Here is a 21,049-nt window from a genome sequence, read left to right on the forward strand (position 1 = left end):
TTTTGCAATTTGTGATCACTCACAATTTAATTATTTTGCATGGTAAATTTTTGCTGGGGGAGAACAGATGCTTCAAACCTCATCTTCTGTTGAAATATTGTCAGAGCAAATCAATGAGTATATACCAATGACAGGGCCGTCAGCGAAGTGCTGAGTGGGCAAGCATCACCGTCAAATTAGCGCTCATCTGCCTGTGTTTCCGTCCCTCCTGAGACTTGCTTCCCTTTGATGCCACGTCAGAGCAATTTCCCAGCCTTCCCTCCACACCTCGCATGCATAGAAGATGAGCTTCCAGAAATCCTCTTTGGTGGCCCCCGAAAGGCGGAGTGACCCACAGAAGCCAGGCTTACTCTAAGCAGCTTAGCATCAGGAATCTGAGGAAACCAAATCTCCACTTTTATGCAGAAATCAAACACTAGCATAAGGAACCAGCAAATTAATAACTTTCTAAATAAAAGCAGCTCAAGATTGTGCAGCTGATTCAGTGAGAGAGACATTGAGATGAAATCACTCCCCATCACACGGCTGATGGCGGACACTCCTGTTTCCTCTCAGATTTGTTTCTCACTGAACATCCCTATAGTCGTCAAGTACAGACAATGTGCGCCTGTCGTTTTGCACCCTGTTTCCATCTTGAAATATTAAAATACCCTCTGCTGCCTCCTACCAGGAGTGGACATCCGAGGGCTACTGACTACCCTTATGTGTGCTCTGTGGCTGCTGGGCATCTCCTGTTAGAGAGGGGCAGCATTGTGGAGGACGAGCTGCTGTGTAGTCCGCATTGGCCTGAGACACTGGCTGAGTGGCCACAGGAAACCTGGGTGACGTCCACCCATGGGAAAAACAGGGGTGAGGACGGGGCTTTGGTGTCAGACAGACTTGTCTTTGCTTCTGAATCCACATGGTTGTGTTTCGCACCTCGAAGAATTTCCTCAGCTTTCTGCAAGCCCCAGTTTTTCATTTGCAAAGTGGAAATCACAGTCTCCCTTGTGGGGCCTCCATGCAGGTGAAATGGATGACGTACAGCTCTGTGCCAGGCACCCACAGAGATCCCAGGTAGTGGCGGCATCCCTGTTTACAGAAACAGAGATGCTGGTTCACTTGTTCACCCAGCACGCCCTTGGTGCCTATCCTGTGGCTGGCACTGATCCCGCTCTTGGCAAGACAGGTGGAGAAGGCTCAGCACCCAACAGGTGGGTCTCATCACTTCCAGGGCCCAGGCAAGTGAATAGGCAGACAAGACGCCTGTGTCACAGGCGCATAATAGGGGAGGTGAGCTTTGGGGTGCTCCTGTGAAGTGGAATAGAAAAACCCAGAGGTTGGCGCCAGAAAAGACCGGCTCCAACCTGCCTCCGCTGCAGGTGGGCCTCAAGGCCTGGGCAGGTCACTTAAGCTTTCGGTGTTTCCCTCTCCACATGGGTGACTCACTGTGTGTCTTTGAGAAGCTTGGGGATCATGCGCGTAAACCTGGGCACGTGGCAGACACTAGCAGCGGTCATCCTGCCTGGAGGCTGCAGTGAACCTGAAATGAACCCACAGCAGACAGGCTCAGCGGGTGCTCGGGATGGTGGGGGGTGGCATCTCATCACAGCGTGACTCTCAGCAAACTGGTCCTCTCCATAGCCAGTGTGGCTATGTGAGTTGAAGAGCAGCTCTCAAGGAAGTGCGTTTCCTGGCCATTCCGTAAACACTGGAGAATGGTGGCTTGAGAAGACGTCAGCCCTGGAGGCCCTCAGAACGTAGAGTGACTGTCCTGCCTCTCAGATAGTTCACGCCGCATGTCACGTGACCCCGCAGAGCGGCGGGGACCAACCTGCTCGGCAGGCCGCCAGTGCATGTGAAGGCTTCTTCCTTCATAGATGTAGGAGGCTGCTCCCTGTCATTTGTCTCCACCCTGCAGCTCAAGGACAGGCACTCACGTGGTGTGCTGAGGAGCAGCGGGTGGGTGGCCGCCACTGGACCTCAGTGTGCCCTCTCACAGGTGTCCCAGCACAGCAACCAGGGATCCTGCAACCATGAGTTGGGTCATGGACTCTCCCACTCAAAACCCTTCCATGGCTCCTATCTTCCTTGGGGTCAACACCAATGTCGTTACAAGTCCATGTGGCTCTGACGACCAAGCCCATCCCACACCCTCTCTCCTTGTCTCCTTGGTTTCCCACTAGAATGTCCCTTAGACTTGGAGTGCGTGGCACCTCAGGGCCTTAGCGCTGGCCAGGAACTCCCTCTGCTTGGAACAGCTGATCCAGGGGTATAACTTGGGAAACCCAGCGGGTAGCACACCCTTAGTGCCACCCAGACACGAAGCTGGCCCTGGTAGCTGATGGCTGGTGGACTGCAGGATTAAGAGGCACTTTGGGAGCCGTGAGGCTGTGAGGTTGCTGGTGACCATCTTGATGGGGCTCTGGCCAGTGTCCTTAGAATGATTCTTTTTTTTTTTTTTTTTTTGGTGGTACCAGGGACCAACCCAGGTACTGTACCACAGACCTATATCCCCAGACTTTTAAATTTTTATTTTGAGACAGGGCCTCGCTAAGTTGCTGAGGCTGGCCTAGAACCTGCCATCCTCTTGCCTCAGCTTCCCGAGTGGCCTCGAATACAGGTGTGGCCACCACACCCCTGAGAATGACCTTTGCTAAATTCCCCGAGGCAGCTTCTGGCCATTGCTTCCAGTGCTCTTGGCAGTTTGTGGGAAGGGTTGTCAGTGGTCAGCCCAGAGTTGGGGCACCTGCTTGGACACCTGCTCACTGCCTTTGCTTCATCCAGGGTGCGCCCTGGGAGAGAGCCAGCGTGGGAGAAGAGTCAAGTCCAGAGGTGCCCTGTGGCCAGTGTTTACTGCCTGTGACTGAGGAAAGGCATTGTTCAAAGTGACAAGCTTGTTGAAACTTTTAATTTAGGACAAGATCCGTGGGAGTGGCCCTGTTGGCAAATGGCCTGTTGTGGGCCCTGGGACTGTGCAGGCATTGGGGGGGGGGCAGAGAGTGCTGGGGCTAGAGGTGGCTCCCTGGGACCTTGTCCCCCACCCAAGACCTCCGGGGGAGAGGTTTGTGGCCAGGGTGTACCTGCCTGGCAAGGGCCACCAGGACAGAAGCCTGAGGAATGGTGTCCTGAGACCTCTGCCACAGAGCTTCCCGGGAAGCTTTCTAGTTCTTTAGGAATCTGCTCACAGGCGAGTCCCCGTGGGAGGGGAGCCCGGCTTCTGCAGCGACTCCATATTCATCCCTTGTTTGGGGGCAGGGGACCCATCACAGGACCCCCACTTTATGGCAGATGTAGCTGTGCGGCCAGCGTGGGGAGGTGAACTCTGCCTCCGTGGCCTCGGGAGCTGTCACGGGCTCTACCTGGATGTGCGTGTTGGAGGAAACATTCTTAAAATCAAATCTCGGGCACTGGCTTGTTTCCCAGTTGATGTGAGGTGGGGGCCCCACTGCAGCTGGAGTGTCGATTTTCAGAAGCTCCCCTGGGGGGTCGCTGGCCTGGAAACCAGCCCCTTCCCCCGATTCTCTGGCAAGGGCAGGCTGGGGCTGTGGGGAGAGGCCCGGGCTTATCCGCCTTGAGTCTCACGGTCTTTCTTCTCTCTCCTGCTTTGGGGTCCCAGCTGAGGTGCTGAAACAGAGGTTAGAAGACCTGGAGCGAGAGTCAGGCAGGCTGCAGCTGGGGCTCCCCTCGAGGCAGCCGGCTCTCCACAGCTTCCTGGGCCACCTGGCGGTGCAGGCCCAGGCCATCCTGCAGGTTGCTGCTCAGCAGTGAGTACTTGGTGGTCACCACCACACCCCCTCGTCTTCTCTTGGGCAGGGAGGGGCTTGGCCGAGGAGACCTCCCAGCTGCTTTTTTCTGGGAGGTGTCCCTTGTTGGGGCAGGTGGGTCTTTCCAGAGGGAGGTGTCCTGGGGGGTCATGCTGCTGGAGAAAGAAGCCCTTTCTGCTGTTTGATTGACAGGAGAGAGCCTCAACTAGGGCCTGGGGCAGCGAGGTGCTGGCTTGCACTGGGAGCCAAGGGTCCAAGAAGGTGGTGGTGGTGGGGCTGTCCAGGCAGCCGGGTCTCCTGAGCATCCTGTGAGATCCATGGGTGGTTCCACAGTCCTGAGCTTATCTCTGGCTCCTGAGCAGATTTGCTGCTTACCCCCAGGCTCCCTGGTATTGGCACTATAGTTGTCGTCTGAGTTTGCGGGCTGGTGTTTCCAACATCCTGGGGCTCCCACCCACAGACGTTCAGGTCCCTCATCAGATGGTGCAGTGTTTGCACGAGCCTGTGCACACCCCCCCCGGGTCCTAGACCATCTCTAGGGACTTTCCACACCTAACACAATGGGAACACCCTGTGTGGTCTACCACACTGTTAAGGGAATATCGACAGGCAACCCAGCCTGTGATGTTCAGCACCCATGCAACTCTTCAGGGACTGTTCTGGATCCATAGTTGGTTGAGTTGCAGATGTGGGACCTCTGAGGAGGAGGGACATGGAGGGCACTGACCTTCAACCCAGTGGGCCTCAACCTGGCTGCATGCTGGAACCGCCAAAGGGTTTTAAAGCTATTGCTGTCCAGGCTCCGCCACAGATGAGCTAAGCCAGACCTCTGGGGGTGGGTCCCCGCCACTGGCATGTTTAAAAGGCGGGGGGGCCACTGCCTGCCTAACCCTTCCGTGGTGAGGCCTGAGCGGGGCAGGTGTCAATGGCACGGACCGACTTGGGGTCTGCTCCTACTTGGGCATATGCGTGGACCCAGCAATCCTGCTCTGTTTCCTCTTACAGCTACCCTCACAAGCACAAGGTCAGCCTATCCCTGCTGAGCACAGGGCACTGGCTGTGCGGTTCTTCTTGGTGCCTCCTTGAAGCCTGGCTGGACTGCAAGGCCCTCCTTCCCCGGGGTTGGCATCCCGGAGTGGCGTGCACGGTGGGGCACTGTAGGTCCTGTCCTGTCCGTGGGGGCCCCGAGGAACTGTGAGGTGGCCTCTTAGGGGCAAGCTCCACCCCAGTCCCATTCTCCGCAGGCCGACGCTGGGCTTGCTCCCCCGGTCCTCCGCTTGGTCACGGGGACTCTTCCAGCCTGACCTTCTCCGTAGTTCTTCCTTTATCCTGGGCTATTTCTCATTCCCACCCAAGTCTGCACAGCCCGTGTATCGTCTCCATCTGTTTAACAAACACGTGCATAACAGTTACCGAGTGCTCTCGGTAACTAGTTTAATTTCTGTTGTAATAAAATGTGCATAACATACAGCCCACCTGTAGTCACCGTTTGGTGCACAGAGCAGTGGTGCCAAGGACACTCCTGTCACCACTGTCCATCTCCAGGACGTTTTGTCTCACAGAACCGAAACTCTGCCCCCTCTAACAGCACCCCCATTCCCTGCCTGCAGATGTCACTGTTCCTTCTGTGCCTCTGAGACTCTGGGTGCCTCCTGGAGGTGCGGTCACAGTGTGTGTCCTTAGTGACTGGCATCTGTCCCTTGGCATGACGTCCCTGAGGTCCACCCTGTTGCAGCAGGTGTCAGACGTCCTTCCTCCTGAAGGCTGATAGAGTTTCACTGTGTGGATGGCCTTCGGTTGGTGTGTCCGTTCGCCTGCAGACAGGCAGGAGTTGTCACTCAGTTGTCATGGCGATTCTGGGGGCTAGGTACCTCTGTGTATTGATGGCCACAAGTACCGGAGGTCTCCCCTAACTACCTACGTCCACGTCTGGATGGAAGGGTGAGGCGGCCAGGCCCAGGGCTTGGGCAGGCCCAGTAGTGGGGGATCGGTCCCCAGGCCACCTCTCCCGGGCATTTGGCAGAGGCTTGTCCCTTCAGCCTGTGTTTCAGTCAGCGTTTGGCTGCTGTGGCCAAAAGACCTGACAAGAACAGGTTTAAAGGGGGACAAGTTTATTAGTCACTCATGGTTTCAGAAGTCTCAGTCCGTAGATGGCCGATTCCGTGGCCCTGGGCCCAAGATGAGGCAGAACATCATGGTGGGTGGGCATGGCAGAGGACAGCAGCTGGGCATATGGCACCAGGAAGCTGAGACCGTTCTCTCAGTGGGGACAAGATATATACTCCAGGAGCCTCTTCCAGCCACACCCACCTGCCTCACGCCACCCAGTGGTTCCTGTCAGGGACCAAGGCACTGATTCGGCTGATCACTTCCCCTTTAAGCCTTCTTGCACTGTCTCTCACAGGTGTTCTGGGGACACCTCCCATCTGAGCCACAGCAGCCTGGCATGCAGGGTGGACAGAGCGTGAGGCTTTTGCTACAGTCTTGGCTTTGCTCCTCACAGAATGGGATCAACCAAAATAAAGCTGGTATCCTGCATTTATGACTGTATTAGGTCACGACGTGGGACGTTGCACCATCCAGGTGGTCTCAGACACCTCCAGGTGTCGGGTGCCCTCAGAGTCACAGCTCTGCCCTCTGCTTGTCCCCAGTGCCTGCCCACGCCTCAGTCTCCCTCGGGACACCTCCCTGGCTTTGTCTGAGTTTGTCTTTTCACCCACAAAAGTATCTGTCGCTTTATCCATGCCTTCTCCACGTGTGTTGCCCTCTCCCCATTCAGCCCTTCTCCTGAGTCCCCACCTCAGTGGCCTCTCCTGTGTGGTTCCCTAGGAGGACTGCAAGGCTGCCCTGGCTGACCCTTTCCTGGGCCCCAGTCCTGACCTCCAAGTCCAATGGCTCCTCTGGTCAGATCCTCTCATTCTAACCCTCATCAGAGAACAAGGGGGAGGGTCAGATCATGCTCCTGGCTGTGGTCATTTTTTATTCTCTTGCCTTTGCTTTTGCCACGGCCACCTGTTCTGTAATTGCCATAGCTAGACGACAGTGTATTGAAGTCCTCTTATTTATTACCTCCTCCTAATGCATGTTAACATGATTGCATAGTTGCCAATTAAAGAAGCCTGTCCTTCAGCACGCCAGCTGCCCCTGCGGCCAGTGACCTGGCTGGACTCCGGACCTCCTGGGAGGGAGGTGCCCGTAGTTCTCCAAGAAGCCACCAGGGGGCGCGGACACAAAGTTCCCCTCAAGTCAGGAACTTTCCAAGGAATTGGGCTGTTCCTGTAGAAATAAACCAGTAGCATTAACTGGTGAAGTCTCAACACTAACACAGATAAACACCTCTCAGCCTCTCTGGGAGCAGGTGTACCTTTGAGACTCTGATGAGAGCTGTGGACTTCCATCAGCAGCCACGTATACTCATGGAGGCACATTACGGGGGGCTGCCTTTGGGGACCCTGCGTTCCTGGTGTCTCCTGACCCTGTGACTCTGGTGTGGGCATCCCTCTGTTTGGCACTCACTCCCTGGGACTCTCCCCTCAGTGGGGACAAATGCAGATGCTTTGTAATTCTCCTACCTGCGGAAGCAGCTCCTCCTGTCTCTTAAGGATGCCTTGGGCAGAAGGCACAGATGTCCGGGTCATTTTTAGTCACTAATTTTCATGCAGTCTAGTTCAAAGTGTCCCCTGCCCTCTGTCACCACAGCCTCCTTGGCCAACAGGCTCTGTACCTTCCGTATACAGGGGTCCATGTGCTGGCTCTCCTGCAGGCCCAGGTGGTTCCTCAGAGGCCCTCCTAACAGGGAGTGGCAACCGTGCCTGGCTCAGGTGGCATTCACTGAGTGAGGCAGGCCACATGCACCTTCCTGGGTATGAGTCAGGTGGCTGCCAGGCCCACGGGACCATCATTACACACGTGCCAGGCAGTGTTTCTGAATCCTGAACTGGAGCTGAAGGGGGTGACCCAGAAGGGACACTGGCATGTGGTGTCCCACTCCTGGAGTCCCACTCCAGAGCCTGTCATGGCTTTGGGAAGAGCCAGGAGAAGGGAGAAGGGGAGAGAGTAAGTCGACTAGGCCACAGGGGCTCCCGGGGCTTGCTCTGGAATTAGTGGGTCATAAACTACAACTCCCAGACAAAGCTCTCCCAGGTGGCCCCTTGGTTCAGACCTAGATGCAGCCTGTCCTGAGGCCACCGTAACCGCCCAAGCCCAGGCACACATCCTGCTTCCCTCCTGGGGGTGTTTCCAGGAGTGCAATGAGGAAGGATGTGACTTCTATTGCCTTCTCCCTCTGGTGTTTAGACCAACCACGTCCGCAAGGAGGAACACTGAGTTTGCTTGGATCATCCAGGCAACTGTCCCACGTCCCGTTCTGCTCCGTGTGGCCCAGGTAACTTGCGACGTTGTTAGTTGGTTGAGGAAACTCTTTTGAGATTTGCATCACTCTTCGGGGCTCTAGGACTGGCTGGACTTCTCCCTGAGGGACAGAGCCACACGCAGGTGGTGTGCCATGGATTTGGTCCAGAGTGTCACCAGGTGGTGACTACGGTGCTCTTCAGAAGGGCTCACTTAGCTCTGCTAGACCCGGTAGCCTCCCTCCAACCACGGAGGGCAGCCAGCACTGACGTGGAGGTTTTGGTCCTTTCTGAGGCTAGAATTGTTCAGGCCCAGCAGTGGCACAAAACAGCTGTTTCCCTGGCCCCACGAAGACTGATCCCACCAGAGGCTCTTCCTCTCACCCACGAGGCTGTGCAAGCCAGGCACCACCCCGGCAGTGGGGCAGGACCTCATGGGCAGAGCTGGGCCCCTGCTCCAGCCCTCTGCATTCTCAATGGCAAAGGCTTCTGGAGGTGCCAGCCTGCAAGGTCAAGGGCACCGTAGACCCTGAGCACGGGCACTATGCTGGCATGGAGGTGGCGTGTGGCTCCTCTCGGGCCACACCCCCTGCAGCCTGCACGGCACTGGGGCTGCAGCCCCCTTTCAGTATCATGGGACAGCCACCCACAATGGCTGCATCCTGAATGTGACCAGGGAATGGGGAGTTTTCTCCTGTGCAGTTTGCAGCCCCTCTTTTCTTTGGCAAAGGATCTTATTTTAACAATAGGTTTTGTTCTTCAAATTATTGCTGGCAGGGATAGTGGAGTAGTAAGACTCAGGTTTTTGTTGGTACTGGGCATGCCCAGATGGGGCCAGTGTGAAGCCCTGGGTTTGAGCATGGGTTCTTGGACACCGGGTTCCTGCTGGCACTGGGTGCTGTGGGGTTTCAGTTCTCGCTGCTGCGGGTTTGCTCATTCCACATCCTGATCAGCTTGCAGCCACAATGCTAATTGGCACCGACATGGGGGATTACGGTTGGAGACTCGTGGAATGTGAAGGGAACATCCTCCGGGCAGAGGGAGCCTGGTGCTGAGGACAGAGAACGTGGAAGGTGCCTCATTATCGAGTTGCGCCGTGTCCTCTGTGGAGCCCTTTTGTACATGAGAGTGAGCTAGAGAGGCCCGCGGCTGGTCATGAGGGCTTTTCTCATGGATTAAGTAATGACTGTGATTAACCATCACTCAGAGCATCCCCAGCAACGCACTGGAGCTCCTCCGTGGCTGCCTGCGATTTCCTTCAGTGACTCCCACCCCACCCAGGGGGCGTCTATTCAGGAAATTCAAGAAACTATTTTTTTTTAAATTTAATTTTTAATTTTTTTTTAGTTGTCGATGGACCTTTATCTTATTTATTTACATGTGGTGCTGAGGATAGAACCCAGCCCCCCACCCCATGCTGAACCATCGTCAACCACTGAGCCCCAGCCACAGCCCCTCAGGAAACTCTCCGTAGTAGCACAAGAGGAGAAAATTGGGAAATGAATGAGTGCAAAGGAAGACCGGAGGGGGAAGAACAATGCAAGGTTTCAGGTTTCTAGGCTGCGGCTCTTTCCTTCAGTCCACAGACGTTGGCTCAACCTTCCCCCGTGCTGGGCAGTGGGGCAGTGCCGAGAGCTGGCTCCATCTGCCTCGTAGTCAAGGATGGGCATGTGCCAGGCCCTGGGGCCCAGAGAGGACGCTCACCCTCTCCCACACTCGTGGAGCCATGAGGCGTGTGGCATCCTCAGGCCCGCTGGCCCTTGACCTTCTCCACCCTGTGCAGGACAACATGTCCATCACTCAGGAGTTCCTGTTTCCTGAGGCAAGTGTGGAGATGCTGGGAAGGGCACAGCCAGCTGCCTGAGGAGAGATGCTCCCTCTCCCTCCCTAGGTGGCCCCAGTGGGAGGACAGGGCCTGCACACAGTAGGTGCTCAGCGTCACATCTTGCACAAGCTTGACTATCACATCCGCCTTGGAGGGAAGGCCTCCTTGTCCTTACCCTCCCCGTTCAGAGGATGGAAGACTTGAGGGCCGGTCAGTCCAAGGACACAGTTGGACGACTGTGCCTCCGTCTGATGTCTGACCCCTGGGAGCAGCCAGCAGACCACTTCTCACCAGGTGGATGGGATGTCACCTGCACTGGGGGCAATCCAGGAGGCTGAGGAACCTCAGCAAGACCCTGTCTCCAAATAAAAGTCCAGAGGGCTGGGCCGGGCTGAGCCCCTGGGTCCAGCACCAGGCACTCTGGTGAGAACCGCAGTGTGGAGTGGCCTGCTCCTCCCCTCTCCTGGCATCTCGCTGAGCCTCCTCTGGCAAACCTCCCCATCTCCCACGACAGCTCCCTCGTCGGCAAGCTCAATACTGACATTTCCTTCAGGTCTGACAGACACAGTGGAGCCCAGTGAAGGGGCACGTCCCCAGCGCAGGTGGTCAATGTCACCATAGCTAAACGCTTCTCGTTACTACTGCTGTTATTTGCCTTTAAGCCCAGGAGGCAGTCTTCTCAGCCGTGGGGAATGTCCTGGTCAGTGGCCATCCCCAGAGTGTCCAGGGCTCTGCATGAGTTGGGCCCTGGAATGGAGGCATGCTCTCCTCTCCACAGGACTGAGGCCCCCTGGGGGGGAGCTGTGCTGACATGCTCCTCGTCTTCTCCTGAGCCCGTGGATGGTGGGCTCAGCTGAGGTCTGAAGCCAGGGTGTCCCGCCTTGGCGCTGGGTCCGGGGCGTGCTCCCTGGGTGGAGCATGTCTCCATTGCAGGGTGATGTGTCTGTTGATAGATTTGCCCCTGCTCCACAGAGGGACGGAGTCTGTTTACCACGGTGTCCTCAGCAGCAAGCACAACCCCTAGCACTTGGTAGGTGGGCTCAGTAATCCTCTCCTGAAGGTGTACCCAGGATGGGCTGGGAATGGAAGGGGACAGAAGCACAACACTTCTGAGGCTTGTTACTCACCGTCTTGAACCTTCTGTTACTGTAACACAATACCTGATGCTGGGGGATGTGTAAAGAAAACAGGCTTTTTTGGCTTATGATTCTGGCAGCTGGAGGATCCAAACAACATAGCACTGACTTGGGTGAGGGCCGCTGGCTGCATCATGACATGGCAGGAAGCAGAAGGGGAGAGAGAATGTGCAGAGGACAGTGAGCAGGGAGCCAGCTGGCTTCTGACAGCTCACTCTTAGTCACCATCCCTCTCCTCAGGGCAGGAGCCCACTCCCCAGAGAGCAGCACTCACCCTCTCACAGGCCTCAACACCTCCCCAGGTCCAGGCTCAGTGAGAGCTCCCTAAGCATTTCCTCTATAGGACTGTGGGGTGCGGTCCTGCGTGAACCTGTGGAGGGGCAGAGGCCCTGTGGTTCATGCACGGGCAAGCACCTGCAGCTTCAGGCTCCCCCTGACGAGCCGGGAAGGAGGAAGACAGGCAGGCATAGTGTGTGGGGTTTGAGTTTATGCTTCAGGCTGTCTGCGGTGTGGATCCCTGCAGGGGACGTGCCCTTGTAGTCGAGGTATAGGTGGGATCTGTTTGGAACTGAGACAAGTCCTTGTGCAGGTTGGTGGGGGGCATGTTCAGGTCAAAGTGTAGCTGCTTCGCCTGTGTGGAAACAAGTGGAAAACGTGTTTTATTTTTGTTAGAAAACAGTGAGTGCTCACCCTCGCAGCCCTAGACAAGACTGGCCTGAGAGGAGAGCTGGTAGCCAGTCTGTGTTTTCCTATTTCAGGTGCATGTTGTTGTAAACAGGTGGTTCACATTGGGCGTATTGCCGTAAAATCTGCCTCATGAGAAGGCAGTGGGCAGGGACATTCTCCACCGTGCTGCCTTCTTTCCTGACCTAGTTTGGCGGCTGCTGGCCCCTGGGGGCCCAGGTTTGCTGGCTGACCTCCTTAGGTCGGGGTTCACCACTCTGGCCCTCAGGTGGCTGTGTGATTTGGCCCTCAGTGCAAGGCCACTAGGAATCCTGTGATGTCTCTGTAGCACTCTGTGCACAGCCATGTGGTTCACGTAGGCTAGGTTCTGAGAGGTGGAGCGTAGAATCCAGTCCTGCTGCGTTCCAATCCCACGCTCTGCTCTCACCAGGGACTCGGCTTACAGGGACCTGTGACTGTTGGTCGGTGGGCAGTGGCATTTGTTGCTGCTTGGGTTTGCATTTAGACCATCGTTGGTGACAGCTGCGTCTTTGACCCTGTGTAATTCCCTCTCTGTGATGCCTGGTGGGTCTTGTGTCTCTCTCTCCATCGATAGAGCTTTCTGAAGGAGCCAGATCTCGCGTTCCGCACCCTCCTGGCTCTGCCTTCCCCAGGGCCACTGCCTTGGAGTCTGGTTGATGTGTCCCTCAGATGGGATCCTTGCACTTTGGACAGGGTTCTGCTCTAAGTTGTTCCTGCATCGAGGTAGAAATTGAGTGCTGTAAGACTGAGGAGCCAACTTTGAGGCCAATGCATCGGGGGGCTTGGAGGAGGGTGCTGGTTCCCGCAAGAGCCGGGGTGTCCCCAGGGTTCTAAGGGGCTTTGAGGAGCCTTTTGGCAAACTGCTCTACAGAGCCCGGCCCCAAGCCTGTCTCATCACCCCAAACTGTTTCGGGTCTCCTCTGCCTGGCGTTTGCTGTTTTCGGTGCAAGTCAGCGAGGTCCAGTGGAACAGAATGGGCACCTTGCTCGTGACCTTAACAGGTCTAGCAGTCACAGTAAACAAAAGTAAAAGGCAGGTGAAACTGACTTTCCAATATGTCCAACTGCACATGGGAATGTGTGCTGGGCGTGAGGCCTCCCTAGTGAGTTACCGCACAGTTTTCACACGCAGTCTTTAAAATCGGATGTGCATTTTACATTCCCACTACAGCTTAGTTTGGGCTAATCATGTGCCAGATGCTTGGTAGCCAAATGTGGCTGGGGGGTTGCTGTCTGGCAGAGAGAAGGTCCGATGGGTGGAATCCGCCTGGAAAAAAAGCTAGAGCCTCCACGGCGTGATTAACAGAAACGCACAGGGGGCTTCCTCAGGGGTCAGAGCAGCTGGGCTGCTCTGTGAAGCTTCTTGCTCTTAAAATACCTGTGGTCCTGGGGACATCCGCTTCTGCACCCCTGTGCCAATATATGTGTGTTCCTTTAGGGCCTGCAGCGAGGACACCCAAGCCCCACCTGGAGGAGAGCTGTGGCCACGGGAGCCCATAGCCCAGGACGGCCTGCGTGTGACTGCCGCGCGGCGGGACTGGCTGCTTGGGGAGCGGCAGCAGCTGCAGGTGAGCCAGTGAAGAGCCCTAGACAGGCCAGGTGTTTCCTTGTCCACGGAAGTCCACTGCGCAAGGGGGTCTCAGCTTTGCTTGATTGGAAAGGAAAGGGATGGGAGTGACCGGAGGGCTTACAGGGAGGCAGGTGCGAGGAGACGTGAGATCCAGCTCTCATGCTTCATTATGGTCACCAGTCAGGGGTCTGCCCAGTTGCTGAGAATGTCCAAGTGCACAGAAAAACAATGTTAGCCCAGGGGCTTTGTGCTGGAGGCACGGTGATGCCAGAGCCACAGTGTGGGCAGCGCTCAGGGAACAGTGGAGGCCCACACTCTCCAGCCTTCCTGAGCGCCCACTATGTGCAGGAGGCCCTCTGTGCTCGGGACCACTGGGGGCTAGCACTGTGCCAGGTGGGAGGCATGGCAAGAACCTAATTGGGTGACTGGTGTGTTTGGGTGCAGCTCAGGGTGGTGGGTTGAGGAGTGAGGCTGGAGCAGAAACTTTGGAGCAGGGGTGCTGGGCCGAGGGCAAGGGCCTCTTCAGGGCCTGGGCTTCCTGCTGACTGTGGTGGGGACCCCTGGGGTATTTAGGCAGTGAAACGACCAGGTCTGACCACACATTAAAGAATCACGGTGGCTTCCGTCTTGGGATTGGGAGAGAGGTCTCCTGTGGAAAATAGCATGCAGTTTCCTCCAGATAAAAAAAAAAAATAGAACCTCTGCATGACCCAGCAGTCTGACTCTGGGCAGGTTTCTCAAAAACTGACAGCATGGACTAGAAGAAGTTTCTGGACCCCACGTTCATGGGGACATTGTTCACAATGGGCCAAAGTGACAGCAACCCTCGGGTTCTGCAAGAAATGAATGAATGAACAAAATGTGGTGTGGATATTTGAGGGAGTATTATGCAGGCTTTAAAAGGGAAGGAAGTCCTAACACCTGCTACAATGTGGATGAGCTTGGGGGAGTGAGATCAGCAGTCGCATCAGAACAAAGACTGCGTGATCCTACTCCATTGAGGTTCCTAGAGGAGCTGGGTGCATAGACAGCAAGTGCTGGGTGCTCGGTGCCAGGGGCGAGGGAGTTGGTGTTTATGGGGCACAGAGTTCCAGTTAGAGGAGATGAAGGGTTCTGGGATGGGTGGTGGAGGAAACGGGGGACACTGGGTGTGTACCTCACCACCGAGCTGTGCACTTAGAGCTGGCTGAGGTGCCAGATCCTGTGTTGTATTTTACCACAGTTAAAAAAAAAAAAAAAAAAGACAAGAAGGTGAGGAATGCGGCTGGTGTCGAGAGGAGCCAGAGGCTGGTCGAGGGGCCCTGTTGACTGTGCGGAGACTTGGGGTGCTGTTTCCCTTGACATTTCTCTCATTGCTCCTGGGCAGAAGGTGGTGCAGGAGGCAGAAGCACTAGAGATCCTGTGGCCCTGGGTGGGGGGAAGAATGTGCGCCAGGGATGGAGACCCTGGGGTGAGGCTGTGTCCTCCTCAGCCAGGAGCAGTGCCTGGAACACGGGGCTCGCACCCTGAGACTCTGATTTAATTCAGGAGCCCGAGGCGGTGCCGTGGTTTCTGGCCGTGACACGGTGCCCACACTGGTGCTCCGTTACCTGCTGCTGTTTTATTCATTGACCGCGAGCTCAGGTGACAGTTATGGGCCCTGTGGACCTGGGTTTGCTTCCTGGGTGGAAGTTAGACTCATGGGCTATTTTCACGGACCTCAGGGGCCAGGCACCCCCCTCTGCAGCATCTTGGTGCCTCTCAACCTGCAGACCCAAGAGCCAGGTTTACACTTTCCTCTGTAAGTTCTTGTGTCTGGGGAGGGAGCGGCCTTCCCTGTCCTGGCCTGTGGCTCGGATCTCTGTGGGAAGCTTGCTGCCGTGTCCTTGCTGTCTGTCCATCTGGTGTGAAGTCAGCCCGTTGTTATGTGCTGCCCCTCCAGTCAGATCCGGGGCCTGCCCCCCTCGTTATTCGGTGCTCTGTCAACCCTCTAGAAATGGAAGGCCGCTGCGATTCTCCCAGGTCAGCCAGCTCTGAGCCTGCAGGCTCCGAGGGCCGGCCGTGGCTCCCGTGCCTGCGCCTGCCCTCACCTACACCCGTCACCATCAGCGGCCCTTTGCCTGGGGTGGGGTCAGTTCACCAACTCTGTCCTCCGGGTTCTCTGCAGAAAGAAATGGAAGCTCTTCAAACGAGGCTGTCTGTGCTGGAGGCTGAGGACCAGCGACTGGGGCGGGAGCTGGAGGAGCAGGAGCAGCTGCTCCGGTGGCAGGGCTGTGGTGTGATGGAGCCCATGGCCCGGCTGCCCCTGGGCCAGCTGCAGGCACTCGGCAAGGCCCTGCAGGACACGCTGGCCACAGCTGGTCAGCTGCACTTCCAGGCGGAGCCACCGGAAGACATAACAAGGTATCTTGCTTGGGGACTGTGGGCCGTGCCCCGTGGGGCTGGGTGAGGGAGGACCTTTATGGCCGCCCTGGGCTGCAGCTGTCCCCTAAGTTCTCTGTATGTTTTGACGGAAGCACTATCAGAGTCTCGGTGGGAAGGCTCTTCACGTGTTCGGCTGACCTGAGCTCCTCCTGGCAGCTTATCCCACGGGCAGCTTCCAGACATCCCCAGAGCAGCTTCTCGCTCTGAGGACTGCTGGGCATGGCTGGCTAGAGATTCTGATGCCAGCTTTGCTGAGGACCGTCATCAGGAGAAGGTGGCTGCTCACCAAGGGACAGGCACCACAGAGAGGGCAACCCAGTCTGGGTACTACCACTGGGAAGAGGGGACGTGCTGGCAGCCGGGATCTGGGGAGCCCGTCCACACCACGCGTGTATCGAGCTTTGCTCTCTGAATGGCTCCATCTCCGTGCCCATTCCACAGCCGAGGGAAAGTGGGAGCAGGTTAGTAATTTCCCTGAGGTCTCGATAAGTAGAGGGAAACTGCTGCCTGGCGTCTGTCCTTGTCCTGCAGCTCGCCTGTCTGTCTACCATGGATGGCGTCCTGTGCTCTGCACTGTGGAGGGTTCCCAGGACACACGGCCCCTGGTGCTCAGGAGCTCATCATCTTAGTTTGGACAAACAGAAGACACGCTGAGATACGAGGGACAGGGAAACAGGTGGTGCCCAGGGCTTGAGATGGGTAGTGATGTGGCAGCCCTGTGGGCACGGTGCAGGCAGATACAGTGGGGCTCCACACCGCGCTGAGGCAGGGCTTCTGACCCCTGCACCTTCCCCGTCCCTCTCCCTCTCTCTCCCTCTCCCTCCCTCTCCCTCACCCACTGATTGAGGGAGGATGAAGACAGTGACCCCTGGCTCAGGAGCTAGTGCCGGGACCCAGGAGAGTGAGTAACAGGTGGAATCTCTCAGCTCTCTTCTGCTTCCAGCTGCTGTTTTCTGTACAGGGAGGTCAGTCTTCTGAAGCTTCAGCCTGGCCCTCGGACCATGGCTCCATGTTCAGCAAGTGATGGCTCTGTCACATGGGGGTCACCCCTCCCAAAGACTCCAGCAGCAAGCCTAGGATCTGCCCAGGACATTCCATTCCCCTCCCAGCCCTGGTAGTTCCCTGTGCAAATCCACGCCCTGGCTCCTGCCTCGGGGAGGCTGGATCTGGTTCAGGCTGAGGCTGGATCTGGCCCATTGAAACCCGTCCTCCTGTCTGTCCGCACCTTCATGACCCTCTTGGCAACACCCTGGAAACACACAGGCTGCTCTGGCCTTACCAGTGGATGTTCCTGGCAGTGCACTCCTCAGAGACCCTCCTGTGAACCTCTGCATTGCCTGTGAGTCCGACTCAGGGCAAGAGCCCATTCAAGGGCTTTCCCTGCTAATGCTGGGTATGGTCTGAAACCTGGAAGTGGAGAGTGTGGTCGGAGGTGGATCTGGGCCGGAGACCTGGACTGTACACTTTATAGGTAGTACACCTGCTTATGTCCTCCAGCCTGATGTGACACCAGGTGAGATCCAGGGAGGGCTCAGATGTGTGACCATGGCTTGGACAAGTTCTTTGAAGTCTGTGACTTCTACTATATGATGCTATTAGGGAAATTGGACATGAAGATGACCTTGAACATGGTGAGCAGTGTCCAGAGTAATCTGGGGACAACCCAAAACTGTGGGATATGAGGATGGCCTTGACCATGGTCTAGTTCTGTCCTACAGGAGGACCCAGAGCCCCTGGATGTGAAGATGGCCTTGGACATGGTCTAGTTCTGTCCTACAGGAGGACCCAGAACCCCTGGATGTGAGGATGGCCTTGGACATGGACCAGTGCTGTCCGCTGTCCTACAGGAGGACCCAGAACCCCTGGATGGGGGGATGGCCTTGGACATGGTCTGTGCTGTCCACTGTCCCACAGGAGGACCTAGAACCCCTGGATGTGAGGATGGCCTTGGACATGGACCAGTGCTGTCCACTGTCCTACAGGAGGACCTAGAACCCCTGGATGTGAGGATGGCCTTGGACATGGACTAGTGCTCTCTACTGTCCTACAGGAGGACCCAGAACCCCTGGATGTGAGGATGGCCTTGGACATGGACTAGTGCTCTCTACTGTCCTACAGGAGGACCTAGAACCCCTGGATGTGAGGATGGCCTTGGACATGGACTAGTGCTCTCTACTGTCCTACAGGAGGACACAGAACCTCTGGATGTGAAGATGGCCTTGGACATGGACCAGTGCTGTCCGCTGTCCTACAGGAGGACCCAGAACCCCTGGATGGGGGGATGGCCTTGGACATGGACTAGTGCTCTCTACTGTCCTACAGGAGGACACAGACCTCTGGATGTGAAGATGGCCTTGGACATGGACCAGTGCTGTCCGCTGTCCTACAGGAGGACCCAGAACCCCTGGATGGGGGGATGGCCTTGGACATGGTCTGTGCTGTCCGCTGTCCTACAGGAGGACCTAGAACCCCTGGATGTGAGGATGGCCTTGGACATGCACTAGTGCTCTCTACTGTCCTACAGGAGGACCCAGAACCTCTGGATGTGAAGATGGCCTTGGACATGGACCAGTGCTGTCCGCTGTCCTACAGGAGGACCCAGAACCCCTGGATGGGGGGATGGCCTTGGACATGGTCTGTGCTGTCCACTGTCCCACAGGAGGACCTAGAACCCCTGGATGTGAGGATGGCCTTGGACATGGACTAGTGCTCTCTACTGTCCTACAGGAGGACCCAGAACCTCTGGATGTGAGGATGGCCTTGGACATGGACCAGTGCTGTCCGCTGTCCTACAGGAGGACCCAGAACCCTAGCCCTGGCTCCTCAGCTGGCTGGCCCTGGCAGGTTGCTTGAGTCTCTCTGAGTTTTTTTGCCAGGAAGTGTGATAATCATGGCGCCTGCATCTCAGAGCTATAGGGAGCCCAGATCCACTCGTCTGTGTGGAGGACGGGGATTGGTGCCCACACACAGCAGCCACTGGGAACACTAGCCTCTGGTGCTCCCAGGCGGCTGCTCTAAGGGAGGACACTCACTACCATAGAGTGACCCAGATGTTAGTGGAAACATGTCCAGTGTCTGAGTGGACCGCAGGTGTTTCTGGGGCTCGGCATGACTGGATCTGAGAGCAGAGTTCACCGTCGTCACAAACAACCTGGAAAGCCCTTGAAACACGGGGACTCCATTTGATGATTGAAGCCCACGGGGCATTTAACTCTGGTGGTTTCCTGTTCGAAACCTGCTTCTGGAGCTCTGTTTCAGGGACCTTAGTATGATGGCAGCAGTGCCCAGTGGGCGTAGCGTCCCTGCGCTGGGGACAGAGCCCTGGAACCCACATGATGTGTCAGTTCTGTGCAGCACTTTGAGAGGCTCCACTCTAAAAATAGCTCGAAAACCCCAGCCTGGTGATGATGATTCATATTCTTCACCCCCCACTGCTCTCATTCCGTGTGTACCCCAGGGATGCAACTCTGTTAATATTAGTCTGAGCAAAACATAATTAGGAAGGTAAATCTACTGAAAAAGTAATATAGCATAAATTAAATATAAATCAAATCAAATATAAAACAATGCATCCAATTATTTGCCTCGCTGCCTCTTGGTCCATCATGGATGTTTGACAGGAGATCAGTGTTCTTTCCAGAGCAGGGCCAGATCTGTCCAGGCCCGTGAACCACATCAACCTCTGGAAAGGTGGAGCTTGACTGGTTTTCAGTTTGGTATGTTAGACGTCAGCCCAAGGCGCTGGCACTTGGGCCAGCTAAGTTTCAGTATCCCAAAGCAACCTCCTTTCTACTCAGCTGTCAATGTATGAGCTCGACTTTGGGTGTGTCTAGGAGCCTGTGCTCACACTGTGCTGTTGGATGCAGGTGCAGGTCCAGGTTGTGGGAACTCTTTATTAACTGCCTGTGAGTTGAATGGACTCCCTGGGCCTGGAGAGGGACAGAACTACCTGGAGCTAGTGCTGTTGCTGCTGGGGTCAGAGGCAGAACAGTCTAGGCCCTGACTAAAGAGCTCTTCCCTTCTGTCCCTGGAGCCTCCGTGGCTGGACCTGCCTGCTCTGTGTGCTAGCGGGACCCTCAGACTTACCTTCTCTCAGAAATCCGGGCTGCAGCCAGGCAGCGCAGGGTGTTCTCCAGGCAGGAGCCGACTTGTTTCTCACTGTGCCTGCGGTCACCCTCACTGTGACCCGAATCAGAGGTCTCTGGTGCCACGTGCCCTGCCCCTTGTCACCCTCACCTCCTCATGTGGATTGACTTCAGCTGGGTGGAAGACCCTCCACAGGTGAGAGCAGGCCTCAGGTTGGTGACGGCTGTGCCTGCTCCGGCTCTGGGGACTGGCACCTGAAATGAGTCTGCGTGTGCTCGCAACAGGTGGAGAAGGGCAGCAAGCCCGGCAAACCAGCTGCTCGGCTCCTATCCAGACCTCGCCACTCCTGCTTGGTGAGGTGCTCCAAGTGTCCCTCCTGGGTACCTGCATCCTGACTGTTGCCTTCGGCAGACCACCGTTTATCAAGGGCCATCCTCTTTCTGTACCACGACGTTGTCTTGCACTCTTAGCAGTTGCAGGTGGTGGACAGCAGGGGCCATGGCTTTGTGCTGAGCACTGGAAGATGAGTGGGTTCCTGAGTGCATCAAGGAGAAGGGCTCCTCAACGCTCTTCACCTCGCCATGACCTGTGGTCTGACCCTCCCCTTCCTTTCCAACCTCCACTCTGCAGGCTTAGACCCCACAGCTGGCCTAGCTGGAGGGAACGCCTGGTTTTCACACTGATTTTATTCTTCAAAGTCTTCTTTCATCACTTTGCCCAATTAATTTTCCCCAAACCAAAAACATCCCTTCCCTGTTGCTCTCACGACCCAAACCAAAATGATACCAGAATGATCCTGGTGCCTGGGGAAGCTCTAGCTCCTCAGCCGACTGCTGAAGGCCAACCAGAGCTTGGTGATTCTTCAGGGGTCACCTCCCTCATAGCAGTCACACAGCCTGGATGGCATGCCAGCTGCCTATTTGTCCCCACTGAGATTAGATGGCGTCGCCATCCCCTGTTCACTCTGTTCCCCTCACCACCCCCTACCCCCGCACCTATCTTCCTGTTGGCCTGTGTCTGGTGCAGCTGGTCATGGGGCCACTTGGAAAGTTCCACCTGCTCCCACACTGTGGCCTTCCCTGCTGCTCTGAGGCTGGGCTCACTTCCTACCTCTCCTGGTGGCTTCCAACGCTCCCTGGTTTCTGAACTGACCTCAGGTTCTGCCTTGTGGCAGCTTTGGTTTAGCGGATCCCTTCTATGTCACCTCCTGGTCCTCCTCATCTTACTCTG

General features: G+C 56.3%; 1 protein-coding gene across 1 annotated transcript in view; it reads left to right on the forward strand.

Annotated features, from left to right (window-relative positions):
• Nucleotides 1-21,049, forward strand: part of Disc1 (DISC1 scaffold protein) — a 165,708-nt gene that overhangs the window by 17,906 nt on the left and 126,753 nt on the right. Inside the window, exons 4-6 of the mRNA XM_077105119.1 lie at nt 3,599-3,746; nt 13,199-13,328; nt 15,477-15,712. Coding sequence (XP_076961234.1) covers nt 3,599-3,746; nt 13,199-13,328; nt 15,477-15,712 — 514 coding nt within the window. The remainder of the gene's footprint in view (nt 1-3,598; nt 3,747-13,198; nt 13,329-15,476; nt 15,713-21,049) is intronic.

The sequence above is a fragment of the Callospermophilus lateralis genome, chromosome 13, assembly GCF_048772815.1.
Source record: "Callospermophilus lateralis isolate mCalLat2 chromosome 13, mCalLat2.hap1, whole genome shotgun sequence".
Lineage (NCBI taxonomy): Eukaryota > Metazoa > Chordata > Mammalia > Rodentia > Sciuridae > Callospermophilus > Callospermophilus lateralis.